Source organism: Solanum tuberosum, unplaced genomic scaffold (genome assembly GCF_000226075.1).
Source record: "Solanum tuberosum cultivar DM 1-3 516 R44 unplaced genomic scaffold, SolTub_3.0 scf00063, whole genome shotgun sequence".
NCBI lineage: Eukaryota > Viridiplantae > Streptophyta > Magnoliopsida > Solanales > Solanaceae > Solanum > Solanum tuberosum.
Window position 1 is genome coordinate 940,404 of NW_006238988.1, and position 15,572 is coordinate 955,975.

The following is a 15,572-nucleotide window of genomic DNA, read 5'->3' on the forward strand; positions in this document are numbered from 1 at the left end:
AGAGGGTAGTCTTTTTTTTTTGGGTAGAGTTGAGCAATGTATGAGAGACTTGATCAATCTGTCGATTGTATCTTACAGGTTCTTTTACCTCATTATAATGTGGGGCTTTCTAGCTAATAAAATTCAAATTTGATTAGATACCAATATGAATACCAAATATCGAGTGAAACCTTGAATGTTGGGGTTTGAATGACTTTGGACCACTCATCCAACATTTTGCATGTTGTTAGAAAGATTCAATATATATAACCTGAAATTTTCCTTGTGCATTTAATTACATATACCTATATGCTGACACTTTGGTGAAATTTATCAAATTCTAACCAACTCAAAATTTCTTTAGTGTAAATAAGTTATCTCAGTTGGTTAATTGTGTAAATAACTTTAAACCATCGATAATAAAAGTAAAAGCAAATGTATGAAGAAAGAAAAAAAGTAGAATATCATGTATATATTACTATGAAGATTGGGTTGTAATACAACCAACCACCAAGGTTCATTACATTTACTCGACTATATATAAGTACTCCAACAAATACAAATACAAAAGAAAAGAGACAACATATAAAATGATGGATTAAACTCGATCGATCAATATATCCATCTTTATTTTTCTCCGCAAGCTAGATTACGTCACTACCAAATTATGCCTTTAGAAAATTGAGCTTTCATCAATCTTACTGGACCCTGCAAAATACCATATTAAATCAACATTATGCGATGCGTGTACACATCATTTTGTAATATGTTAGACCATATAATTTGACTGCTAGACATATATACTATGAGACTATAAAAAATATATTATATTGACGTCAATTTCACAAAATATAAATAACGTACTTGGAGCAGTCAGTGGAGGGGCTGATCTTGTAAGGAATGTTTACGCCACAAACTCTAGGGATACCAGCGGCTTTGCCCACATTAATGCCTTTAATAGCACTAGCGGCTGATTTGAGGCAAGTGCATGCTGTCTTTCGATCCGCTGGGGTCTTGGCTGCACCCAACAGACCCTTAATACCACCACAACACCCTCCAATAGGGCCGCGACCCTGAAGATAAGGGAGGCATGGAGCCAAGCCAGACGTAACCTGGCCGCAACTCAATGCCTCTGCATGGGGTGCAACCACCACCATGCACAAAACAACAAAGCATGCAATTTTGCCAAACATTTCCATTGTTACAAAAATTAAGTAAAGATCTATAGAAATATATAGTAGAGAATGATATAGTACTACAAATGTATTTGGTTTGAGTGTTGGGTGCAAAAGCTAGTGAGAGCTTTGAGTATTTATAGAGAGTAAATTAATTAATGCATGGAGGAATATTGAGAGAATTAGTTGAGAGTTGAGTTAAATCAAATGATGGTGTATAATAATTAGGGAGGTGCCTATAAAGTCAAGTTTAGTTGTTACGTGACTAATTTTTATTGAACTACGCATATACGATTTAGGGCCCTTGGTAACCTACTCTGCAGTATATGACTTGATAAATATATTTCCATCGTTTCGTTATACTAAAAGAATATATTATTCATTACGTTTCACTTTTCATATATTAAGGAATTTATTTTTTCATGTTATTAATTACTTATATATTCTCCAAATAGTTTTTTAAGACATAAAATAATACATCAATTAATATGAATATTATAATATTAAAGAGATTTACTTCTCTCCTCTGACAGTGGATAAGAAAATTACACCATCAATTCATTTTTAAATATACTTATTTTCCTTAATTTAATTATTATATTTTCACATTTAAAGATTAATGATTTTCAGTTTCTATTTTTCTTTTTATTTTTCAAAACACATTGTACGTATCAAAGATTTTTTTTGAAATAACACTCAAATATTCTCCCCCAAAATAGGAAATAATGAATCTTTTGTAGAATATATTAGAAGAAATATTGTATATATTATCTTTGTGTATTAATTAGTAGTATATATCTTGTTTGCTTACACTTTTTCAACCTACTGTGTATTGAGGTGTGTTGTACAAATACATGAAAAATACAAAAAATTTTAATGCACGTATTAACATGATTATCGACCCAATTGCCAAAACATTTGCTATATATATATCTTTTTCATCATATTTGTGGATAATAGAAATGCATAGTATTACATCATAACAAATAATGCATAAGAACTAATTTTTGTATATAAATAAATATGAACATAAGTAATACAAAAAATACTAATATACTTTATTTAAACATTATTCTTATACATCCTATCAAATGTCCCCATAACACCTACCTGGGAACTTTACATCCTTTTCCACCTTAAATTTAATAATGGCCCATTCATTTTCTTGTGCAATGTTCAGTGAGGGGACTTTGACTGCCCATATCTAAATACATCTCAAGAAAACCTTTTTGAGATGTGCGTTTTCATGGCATGCATTAAGTTCACTGTCATCCCTATGGATTTGATCTATTCACGCTTTGTAAAAATGATTTTTAGCAACAATTAATTAATAATAAGAGCTTAATTTTGTTAAATTTATATTTTTAGCGATAACAAACAGTTGGAATGTATGCGTCCACTAGTCTAGATGGGACCAGGTCCTCAGCACAGTTACAATAACGGAAAATAAACAAAGTGCAGAAAGTAAAGATTGCACAACAACTTTACGTGGAAACCTCCTTGCTCAAGGGAGTAAAACCATTACCTGGCCTGCCAGGACTTTTCAAACTTCTTTCACTAATCTTCTCAAGCAAAAGTAAAAGCAAGTTTACAAGCTGAGATTAGCCTACTAATCCCAACTCTAAGCAATACCTCCTGTTACTTAGATGAGCCAGAGTAGATACTACACTACCCACTAAGCTATCACCCTTAGATAACTTAGACTTTGCTAAGTGGATACAATACCGCCCACTATATTAATCCTAACCGATTAATATAGACTTTTAGAGTAAGAACCTAAGTTACCCTTAACCTAGTTCTTACAATGATTCAACAAGTTTGAAACGTTTTTTTCACAAGTGAAACGAATCCTACAATATCAGAACTGTTACAAGCAAACAAAAGCAGCTGATACAGAAAGCAAATCGCAGCACTTCAATTAGGTTCCTTGCTGTTTTGAAGCTTGAAAATCTCTCTTTTAATGAATAAATAATGTTGTTTGTTGTTTGATATATATCATGAAGAAATACTACCAAACGTACAAGCAACCTCATCGCTTTTGATTAGTGGAGTACTCTGCAGCTCACCAACTTTCTGACGCAGACAGCTTTTCAGCTGTCCAACACTTTGACCACTGGACGAGTATTCATACTCTGCAGAGGACCAGGTCCCTGCACTTATGAGGAGATCATCAAAACACCAAAAGGCATAAGCTCTTATCAATTTCCCCCTTTTTGATGATGACAAACAACCTGCATAACTCCTCGCGTGAGTGAACATACATTCATTCAATAACTGATGTTTCCCCCTTAATTGAACAAGCAACCTTGGCGCTTCTGATTGGTGAAGTACTCTGCAGCTTCACCAACTTTCTGACGCAGACAGCTTTTACAGCTGTACAACATGTTGACACTGGACAAGCATACTTTGTAGAGGACCAGGTCCCTGCACTTGTGAGGAGATCATCAAAACATCTAGGAGCGTTAGCACTTATCATTTTCCCCCTTTTTGATGATGACAAACAACCAGTAACAACAATGTCCCCCCTTAGTATGTTCCCCCTTAGTTCAATGCCCCTAATTCTACAGCCAACCTTTACAACAAAACTTCCCCTTTTGATATCATAGAAAAGGTGAAGCAGTAAACATATTCAAGTTAAATGCAAGGCAAATAAAGAATTCAGGGCCTTGGGCCACACATAACATGTGTATGTAAGCATAAAGAGAATATTAAACCACACATGAACAGGGCAGAACCATAAATAACATTAGATCACAGATATCGACCACTGTAGTCAGTCAACAAAACATAAAGCCACAAGAGTTTTAATTAGGATTGGAGACCAGAGAGGGAAACTAGGGAAACAAGACACTTTTAGGACGGAGGGGGAAAGGGATTGAGGGTGCGCATAAACAGAGACAGACGCTCAGTTGCCTTAACTTCCTCACTGAGTGAGGCATTTGTCTTCAACAGTCTTTCATTTTCATCCCTCAACTTTTACAACACCTGCTCATTTCCATCACTGGTACCAGGTCCCCTTGAAACTGTCTTCTGTAATTCAGACTTTAGTGTAGCGATTTCAATCTCTTTGTTATTTAGAATCTCAGCAAGATTCGTCACTTCCCATTTAATAGCAGCCTGCTCCTCTAGAACATCTGCCACTTGAGATCTGCCCCTAGCTTTTCCTTCAACACATTCACATTCCAGCATAATGGCAGGGGGCTGATATCTTCAAGTTCATCAGGCTTCTCCATGTGAAAAAGATCAACAATAGATGGCACTGTTCTCATTTCAGTTCTAGGCAGTAACACCTTATTGATGAACTCAAAAAGCAACTGATGGAGATAGCAAAAAAAGATTTGACATTCCAAATTTGGTTAGAATGTCAGGGTCAAAGACTCTGCCATTCAAAACCTTCTGGTTCTCCATTACCGTTATCCGATCCTCCCTTGTCATTTCTTTTTCTTCACTTTGTTTTTGCACCCTAGGACCTGGTCCCTTTATGAGTTTTAATTTTCAGCCACCTGTTTTTCTAACCTTCTTCCTTTTCACAGGAGATTTCTTGGCAGCCATCTGGAGTAGAAAATGAGAAGTTGAATGAACTAGGGTTTTCCACTTCTTGGGAGATAAGGATCTTTGAAGAAGAATTAGAGTTAGGTCTTTTGAAAAAGAGAGAAAAGCTTTGGAAAGGGGATTAGTGAATTTCAACAAGAATTGTTTGAAGAGATTTTGTAATTTGATTCACTAAGAGAAGTAGTATATAAAACCAAAAAGACATCGGATCCCCAACAGTAGCGACCTTTGGTTTAAAAGCAAAAAGATGTCTGAAACTGACGCGATGAATGGGCGAGGGACATGTGGCAGTGATGTTTACATACAGACAGTGTAGCATAAGTGATACTAACCCTTCAACTTGTAGGGACCCAGGTCCCCTTTTTCAGTTTGTCAACCCTGTCTGTATGATTTAATCTTCCCTTCAGCTAAACACATCATGAGTGTATACATGCATTAAGGTACCAGAAGTGAATTCTTAAGTGACAAGCATTAAAACAAGTATAGATACCTGCCCTCCGTAATATAATCAAAATAAAAGATTTTTTGTGCAAACTTGTCAAGGAATCAGGTAATTTTGTGCATCCCCAGTCTCATCCTGTTTTTAATGAAACATTCTTTACTCAAGGGATTTGTAAAGATATCACCACGTTTTTCTTTTCAACATTGTCCCTTAGAAAATGATGTCTCACGTCTATGTGCTTTGTCCTCTTGTGCTGGATAGGATTTTTGGCCATGTTCATGGCACTAGTGTTATCACAAATGAGAGGAATAGTGTCTGTGAGCACACCAAAATTGACCAGTTGCTGCTTAATCCACAGTAGTTGTGCACAACATGATGCAACATCCACATACTCTGCCTCTACAGTAGACAATTGCCACAAAATTCTGCTTCTTAGTTCCCCATGAAATCAAAGCTGATCCCAGGAAATGTGCCATGCCTGATGTGCTTTTTCGATCAACCAGAAAACCTGCATAATCAGCATCAACATAACCTATAAGATCAAAAGAGTCACCAGTAGAGTAGAAGAGGACCAGGTCCTTAGTTCCCTTCAAGTATCTCAAGATACGTTTGGCTGCCTTCAAGTGAGACTCCTTTGGTGCTACTTGAAACCTTGCACACATCCCTACGCTGAACACTATGTCTGGCCTGCTTGCAGTGAGGTATAAAAGTGATCATATGATTCCCCTATACATGGTTTGATTTACCTCCACACCATATTCATCTATATCAAGTTTCACACTTGTGCTCATAGGAGAATCCATCACCTTTGCCTTAAGAAGATTAAATCTCTTGAGCAGCTCTTTGATATACTTCTCTTGGCATATTGAAATGCCTTGAGAGGTTTGTTTGATCTGCAAGCCTAGGAAGAAAGTGAGTTCTCCCATCATGCTTATTTCAAACTCACTACTCATCAGATCAGCGAATTCCTTGCAAAGTTAATCTGTAGTGGCTCCAAAGATGATATCATCCACATATACCTTCACAATCAACAACTCCTTTCCTCTAGATTTCAAAAATAGTGTATTATCAATTTTACCTCTTTTGAACCCATTTGCAAGAAGGAATTTTGACAAGCGTTCATACCAAGCTCTGGGAGCTTGTTTTAAACCATACAAAGCCTTGTCCAATTTGAGCACATGATTGGGCAGGTCTGTATCTTCAAAGCCTGGAGGCTGTTTGACATATACTTTTTCCTTCAAGTTCCCATTCAAGAAAGCACTCTTGACATCTATTTGAAATAACTTAAATTCCATGTGGGCAGCAAATGCTATCAAGATTCTGATGGCTTCCATTCTAGCTACAGGAGTAAAAGTCTCGTCCTAATCAATCCCATCTTCTTGGTTGTAGCCCTGCACTACGAGTCTTGACTTGTTTCTGGTAATTGTCTCATGCTCATCTAGTTTGTTTCTAAAGACCCATCTTGTCCCTATAATGGTCCTGTTGAGTGGTTTGGGGACTAGGTGTCACACTTTACTTCTTTCAAACTGATGAAGCTCCTCCTGCATAGGGATGTCACCCAATCTGCATCCTTTAATGCTTCTTTGATATTTTTGGGCTCAATGGTTGATATGAAAGCTGAGTACGCAACCAAATTTAATTTCTTGACATGGACCTAGTTTGAATTCCTAAGCCAAGAGGAGAGATGAGATTATCCAGTGATGAGAGGATTGATTTTTCCAACCTGACTTTCTGGTAATCTCGTCTTCTCTGTCAGCATCAGAATCACCTTCATCTCCTTCAAGATTTTGAGACAATACTTCATGTGTTGTATCGGAGGGACTAGGTCCTCTGAGTGTTCTGCATCCTTCTCTTTTGTACCCTGATCATCAAACTTAACGTGCATGCTTTCTTTTGTTAAAGATCCTGTAAGCCTTGCTTGTAGACGAGTACCCAACAAATACTCCTTCATCGCATATGGCATCAAACTTGCCTAAGTCAACCTTTTTCCGCAGAAACATATTCCAGGTATACCTCATCTGCTTTGAATTTTGGCAGGTCCACACAGATCCATGTGGAGAAGTTCCAAAGGTCTGATAGTACTCACACCCTTCTTTGCCTTGAAAGAAGATCTTGTTTGTTTGCCTTTTGCACAGATGTCACAGACTTTGTCATTTGAGAACTTCAGCTTTGGTAGTCAGCGGACCAGGTCCTCTGCAACAAGCTTGTTAAGTAAATAGGTACTTACATCCAAATATTTGCATCATCAGTTTGAGCACCCAGACATGACAAGCTGTCTCCCTTCAATAGAATCAAGATTAGCAACATAAACATTCTTGACTCTTTTTGCAGACATTACAATTTTCTTAGTTGCATAGTTTGTAATTACACACCCTTTAGACATGAACTTGACTTCATTTCTCTTGTCGTTAATTTGAAACACACTAAAGAGATTAAACTTCAGACTATCCACATAGTGTACACTGTCTATGGAATGATCTGCAGTTCTTCCTATCTTGCCAATACCAAGAATAAAACCTTTCTTTCCACTGCCAAATGACACACCACCACCTTGGTGTGCTTCCAAAGAGAGGAAGTTTAGAGTATACATGTACCAACATTGACTGCTCCATCTCTTTTGCACAAGAATCACTTATTAGACTTAGGAACCCACTTCAAACGGAGTTCCCAAAAACTGTCAAAAGGTTTAATGAGAAACCATCCTGTCCATGGAGGTAAAGTGTTCTTGCTAAAACGATAATGGGGACCAGGTCCCTTATGTCCCTTTTTACCATCATTTTCAGATCTAACAAATTTCACATGTCTTTTTTTAGCTTTTCTCAGACTCTCACATTTCTCTTTCAAATGACCATTTCGACCACAGTGAGTTCACAAAAGGTTGTCAGATACAAACACATATTTGGTATGAGGATTATATGGGGGTTCTATTGGTCTGCGTCCTAACCCTTTCTTTTCATTGAAACTCTGATTAGACATATTAGAGAGTATCCTAGGGGAGTCAATCCATTTTAGAGAGTGGCTCAACTCTTCCTTGACCCTACTCAGATTCTTTCTCAGTTGAGAATTTGTTTCAAGAGAAGCAACTAACTTGGACTCATGGATTTTAAGCTTTTCTTCCAGTTCTTCCTCAAGGATGCTAAGCTTTCTCTTTCCACCTACTGAGGTACCAGGTCCCTCACTGGGTTCCAGACTATTAGTCTCGAGGATACCTATCCTGATACTCAGTTCAGACATTTGAGCATTAAGAACTGAGTTTTCATCTTCGCACATACTCCACTTTTCACTCATCATCAAATTTTCAGAGGTTAGTTCATCAACTGAGTCAATTAATAGAGCAACAAGTTTTCTCAAATATTTAATAGAAAGAGAGTATAAATAATCTTTAAGATCGAGAAGAGTTACCTCATTTTGATCCTCTTCATCATTGGATTTAGCCATTAAAGAGAAAATAGAGTTGAAGACATTTTCATCATCTTCAATAGCAATCATTGAAACATCTTCATAGCTTTCTGCATCTTCTTCTGACTCACTTGAATCATTTTCCCATACAACAAAGGCTTTTCTCACCAACTGATCAGCATGAGCGTTTCTCCGAGCACTGTCTGGGACCAGATCCCTTTTGCGAGGTCTGAAGCCCTGAGTTTCCTGCTTTTGGCTGGGACAGTCCCTCATAAAATGACCAGGTTTGCCACATTTATGACAAAGGTCATTTGCGTTTGCTGCTTTTCTCGTCGAAACCTTCTTTTGAAAGACGTCATGTTTCTTGATGATTTTCTGAAACCTTTTAGTAACATAGGCCATTTCATCCTCCTCCTTAGTCGCATCATTTTGTGAGTTTTTCAGAGCAACAAATTTCTCCTTCTTTCCCTCATTCATGTTTGTCCCCTGCTTTTTGTTCAGCTCGTAGGTCTGGAGATTTCCAATCAGCTCATCCATGGAAAGTGTCTTTAGATCTTTTGCCTCTGTTATAGCATCAACTTTGCTTCCCCATGACTTGGGAAACTTGAGAATCTTGCGAACTTGTTAGCATCAACTCTATTTTATTTGGAGAAAATTTTCTTTTCAATGTGTTGTTAACGTATCTATATCATCACTTAGAATTTAGATCGATGAGAAAGAAATTTTTTTTTACTTCCTTCCTTGCCTTTCTCTCCAACCAAACAAAGAACAAACGTTATATTGCTTTTAGTATATGATACATCAAATTAGTTTTTTGTCTTCGAATTAAGTTATGACTCACTTCAATCATTTTTACTTGTCTATTTTTTTAAAAAGGTATTCCCCTTTGTTTAAAAATAAATGACCTATTTTTTTTCTTGCAAGACTTTAACTTTCCATATGACATGTTTAAGGCCACAAGATTAAAAGACATTTTGATACATTTGACAACTTTAATTTAAAATTACAAAATTAAAATTCTTATTTTTTGTTCTTAAACTTCGTTCTAAGTTAAACTAGGTCATTCTTTTTGACATAGAAAAAATACATATCTTAAAATTCAAATTACATATGCAAATAAAATTTTAATCTCAAATAGGTCAAATTAAAGGGGCCCTAAAATGACAATGAGATGGACACATGTACTGCTATTTGACTAATATTGTGAATCAACCATGGATATACTGCCATGCTCACACGTCTCAAAAGCACCCACCGGATTTCATTTAATGATTTGGGGTTCAACTATTTCTTTAACTTATTAGAGATTTCGAGTTTAAATTTCTCTTAGTATAAAAATGTCTCTGCTATTAGGAAGTGCTTTAGCTTTAGTGTGGATATCGAATCGAAAAACCAAATAGAAAAAAGGCATATATACATATACAGTTCCTTATAGGGGTGTGCATTTGGTTTTTCGGTTGGTTTTTCACTATTCAGTTTGGATTTTTCGGTTTTTGGTTTTGTAAAAGTGTAATCCAATTCGATCCAAAATAAATTTGGTATGGTTTGGTTTTCCTCTATTCAGGTCGGCTTTTTTCGATTTAGTTATTCGGTTATGTCAATAATTAATAAAATAACCGAAGTAATAATATTTAATCCCTTAAATATACTTTCTAATATAAATTATAAGTAAAACTTAAAACACAGTACTTATAAGTATACCTATTATAGATGTTCAAACATAAATTTTAAACGTAATCATCATGAAAGGCAATAACCAAAAAAGGACAAAAGTGGTTAACTCCAACTTAATTCTAAGCCTAAACATACATAGGGCTCGAGAATTGATGTGCATTTGAATCATAGGAGCTAGCAATCGTTGATATGCTCATATTGGTGACGTTATTGTTGTTGTGTTCAAAGAAGCAGTACCAAATATGCCCCTAGAAAGATCAGAAGTAGTCAGAGCTGTAATTGTGCGTACCCGTAAAGAACTCAAACGTGACAACGGGATGATAATCCGATATGATGACAATGCCGCAGTTGTTATTGATCAAGAAGGAAATGCAAAAGGAACTTGAATTTTTGGTGCAATAGCTCGGGAATTGAGAGAATTGAATTTTACTAAAATAGTTTCATTAGCTCCAGAGGTATTATAAATGAAATTGTGATCTGTTTCGAGTGGGGCATTTGAAAGAATAGATTAATTAGTAGATTGTGTCTCACACACATATCTTTAATAATTCATATCATATTCAAAAATAAATAAGTAAAAAACACGTTGATTATATCAAATTTGGAGACCCCAATAATTTTAGTTCATCATGGGCAGGGACACTAATGCTGAGATAATAACTTCTGTATTAAATACTGATATGGATTAAGAAAGGGTGGTTCGAATAACATCTACTAATATTACCAAAAATATTGTTCAAATACTTTTTACGAGAGGGTTTTATCGAAAACGTGAGCAAACATTGAGAAAAACAACAAATTATTTTTTGGTTTTAACCCTGCGACATAGAAGGACTAGGAAAAGACCCTATAGAAATATTTTAAATTTAAAACGAATCAGTCGACCTGGTCTACGAATATATTCTAATTATCAACGAATTCCGCGAATTTTAGGTGGAATGGGGATTGTAATTCTTTTTACTTCTTGAGGTATAATGAATGACCGAGAGGCGCGACTAGAAGGAATAGGTGGAGAAATTTTGTGTTCTATCTGGTAATCCTTTATAATATGCAAATTGGATCAGAAACTTCCTATTTGCGAAAAAGAAAAAAAGGGGGGAGAGTTGTCTAATATCTTTCGCATTAGTTGATACCTCAAAGGAACTTTGTTTTATACAGATACTGCCAGGAGATAGAGTCAAAATTGAAGCAAGTCCTTATGATTCAACCAAAGGGCATATAATTTATCGACTCCACACCAAAAATTTGAAAGATTAGGTTATCAACTTCACCATTCCTTTCGTGGGAATACAATTCGAGATGAAAAATTTCAAGAAACTTATTTTCTTCCAAGAAATAGATTCAGAATTAAGGTAAGGAATGAGAAATATGAAAATAAGAGCTTCCATTCGTAAATTTTGTGAAAAATGTTGACTAATCCGTAGGAGTGGGGCATTATAGTAATTTGTTCCAACCCGAGACATAAACAAAGACAGGGCTAATCAGACTTGCCAGATGAGTTGATGTACAAATAAAGAATCTGTTTTGACATGAAATGGATATATCCATATATCTCTGACTCATATTTACGAGATGATAAAATATGGCAAAAGCTATACCGAAAATTAGTTCGCGTCGGAATGGACGTATTAGTTCACGTAAGGGTGCACGTAGAATACCAAAAGGAGTTATTAATGTTCAAGCATGTTTTAATAATATCATTGTCACTGTTATAGATGTTCGGGGTCGTGTAATTTCTTGGTCCTAAGCTGGTACTTCTGGATTCAAAGGTACAAGAAGAGGAACACCGTTTGCTGCTCAAACCGCAGCAGCAAACGCTATCCGTACAATAGTGGATCAAGATATGCAATGAGCAGAAGTAATAATAAAAGGTCCCGGTCTCGAAAGAGATGCAACATTACGAGCTATTCGTCGCAGTGGTATACTATTAACTTTCGTAAGGGATGTAACTCTGATGCCACATAATGGCTGTAGACCTCTGAAAAAAAGACGTGTGAAGAACTGAACATTGAAGAAATCTCAAGAGAAATAAAAGATTTGATGATCTAATCAAATAATAGTACTATGGTTCGAGAGAAAGTAACAGTATCTACTCGGACACTACAATGGAAGTGTGTTGAATCAAGAACAGACAGTAAACGCCTTTATTATAGACGCTTTTATTTTGTCTCCACTTATGAAAGGCCAAGCCGACACAATAGGCATTGCGATGCGAAAAGCTTTACTTGGGGAAATAGAAGGAACATGTATTACACGTGTAAAATCTGAGAAAGTACCACATGAATATTCTACCATAACGGGCATTCAAGAATCAGTACATGAAATTTTAATGAATTTGAAAGAGATTGTATTGAGAAGTAATTTATATGGAGCTTCTGATGCGTCTATTTGTGTCAAGGGTCCTAGATATGTAATTGCTCAAGATATCATCTTGCCACCTTATGTGGAAATCGTTGATAATACACAACATATAGCTAGTTTAACAGAACCAATTGATTTTTGTATTGGATTACAAATAGAGAGAAATCGTGGATATCTTATAAAAACGCCACATAACTTTCAAGATGGAAGTTATCCTATAGATGCTGTATTCATGCCTGTTCGAAACGCGAATCATAGTATTCATTCTTATGGGAATGGGAATGAAAAACAAGAGATACTTTTTATCGAAATATGGACAAATGGAAGTTTAACTCCGAAAGAAGCACTTCATGACGCATCCCGAAATTTAATTGATTTATTTATTCCCTTTTTACATATGGAGGAAGACAACTTATATTTACAGGACAATCAACACACGGTTCCTTTATCCCCTTTTACCTTTCATGATAAATTGGCTAAACTCATAAAAAACAAAAAAAAAATAGCATTGAAATCGATTTTTATTGACCAATCAGAATTGTCTTCCAGGATCTATAATTGCCTCAAAATGTCCAATATATATACATTATTGGACCTTTTGAATAACAGCCAAGAAGATCTTATGAAAATTGAACATTTTCGTAGCGAAGATATAAAACAGATATTGGGCATTTTAGAAAAATATTTCGTAATTGATTTAGCAAAAAATAAGTTTTAAATCTATTGGACTTACTTAGTGAAAAGTGAAAATAGATTGAAAAAGCACAATTTAGCACAATTAATATATCATATATTAGAAAGAAATTCATAATTAAATTGAATAGATGTATCTAGGGAGAATTCGCTTTGAAGAAACTATTCCCTAGATACACATGTCGTGTTAGTTCACAATTGAATCAATTAAAAAATTTAAAAAAGACCTAAAGTTAGGGATTTATCAATAGGTAATGTTGCACCAATGCCCAACCAAAGGGCGACTGCGGTACCAATCAAAAAGACAGTCGTCGCTACTGGACGGCGAAATGGATTTTGGAATTTATTAACATTCTCTAAAAAAGGTACTGTTAATAATCCCGCAGGTACTGAAACCATTAAAAGAACCCCCAATAATTTATTGGGCACTGTACGAAGTATTTGAAATACAGGAAAGAAATACCATTCAGGTAAGATTTCCAAAGGGGTTGCAAATGGATCCGCCGGTTCACCAATCATTGATGGTTCTAAAACGGCTAAGCCTACATTACATGCAATAGTACCTAGAATTACTACTGAAAAAATATATAAAAGATCATTGGGCCATGCTGGCTCACCATAATAATTATGACCCATACCCTTAGCCAATTTAGCTTTAATACAGGATCATTTCAAGTCAGGTTTTTTTGTTATTGGGATAGGTGAATTCTTATAGTATATATATATATATATAATTTGGTTTTTTTGATTTTTCGGCTTTTATTTTTTAAAATCCAAACCAAACCAAACCAAAAAACCAAACAAAGTAATTTATTAATCCAAAACCAATCCGAAAAACCAAAAAATCAATCCAAATAAAAATTCGATTTAATTTGATTTGGGTATTCGGTTTAATTCAAATAGTGCACACCCTTAGTTCCTTAGATTTGCTTTTTTTTTTTTTTTTTTTTTAACATTTCAATGTAGCTTATTTCATCCTTAAACTCCATTTTTTAATATATCATTTAAATACAAAAAAATGTAATAAATATTTAACATATATTAGATAAATATTAAAAAGGTAAAAAATAATTATTTCTCCAAAACAACCCTAAGTCGTTAGATACTCTTCAATCCAACAATCGTTCCCTATCATAATAATGAGCAAAAAAATATTTCATCAAAGAAGGCTTTGTATCATGCTGTTGAATACTATGCTCCTACAAACAATACACACACGGAAGAAAAAAATATTATCAACTACCTTAAATGGACAGGACCCAGCCAGGGTTACAAACTCAATAGCGTGGATCGTTCATGGGAAGCACCAGACAAGGCGGAATAGGTGGAGTCATCAGGAATAGCAAGGGCGATTGGGTTGTGGGATAGATGGGAAACTTGTATATGGCAAATAACATGAAAGCTGAATGGATAGCACTCTTGCAGGGACTTCAAATAGCACTAGAAAGAGGATTAGTACCATTGGAAGTTAACGTCGATTGCAAGGAAATTAAAACCCTCATTCGAGGAGAACATCCTACTTATGAAAATATTCTTTCTGATTGCAGGGATATACTTCACCGTCTGGGGAACCCCCCAGTACATGTCACGACCCGAGAGCATCCCCAAGTCGTAACATGCGTATTCGACCTATCGGAGGTCTCATACAAGCCCTTAGCATTCATCACATTAGATATGTAAAATAGTGCGGAATAAAAAAACTCTTTAAATAAAATCCCATAAGACTCAAAGGTCACTTTTAAAAACATCATTCAAAAGTACACAAGCGGAATACTAAGTCTCTTAGCCATCTTAGACATAAACGTGAAAACATACTAGGGACACGGCCCTTTACAATCAAAAGAAGTCTATTAAGTCTATTACAAGAACCTTATCATAAAACTAGAATAGAAAAGTCTTGTCCTCGACATATGAGGACATACCACAAGATCTTGGAAGAACTTCAAGTTCCAAGCTTACTATAGAACCCGCTTACTTTCCGGAACCTACACTTGTAGAAAATAGAGAAATATGGAATTAGCACAATTACGTACTAAGTATGATGACCATGCAAAAACATGCCAAAACGGACATTTACAAGGAATAAATGCTTTCATATTATTTTGATAAAACCTTCACTTCACAAGTATAAGAGACATAATACAAGTCAATGTTCACATATAAAACCATAGCCAACCATATACATACTCAACATATATTCATATACAACCCATGCTTAACTTTAAAAGAACACACGTCATTTCATTACCGTAGGACCTCTACCTAATATAACCTTGAGACACACTTGAGTGAGACAA

General features: G+C 35.5%; 1 protein-coding gene across 1 annotated transcript; it reads right to left on the bottom strand.

The window, feature by feature from the left end:
- Positions 1-431: 431 nt before the first annotated feature.
- LOC102585136 (non-specific lipid-transfer protein 2-like) lies at positions 432-1,269 on the bottom strand. Its single transcript, XM_006345207.2, has 2 exons — positions 844-1,269; positions 432-687 (listed from the first exon to the last, which is right to left on the bottom strand). Exons 1-2 carry the CDS (start codon positions 1,176-1,178, stop codon positions 678-680), a joined length of 345 nt encoding a protein of 114 aa, XP_006345269.1. The 5' UTR covers positions 1,179-1,269; the 3' UTR covers positions 432-677.
- Between the last annotated feature and the right edge of the window lie 14,303 nt (positions 1,270-15,572).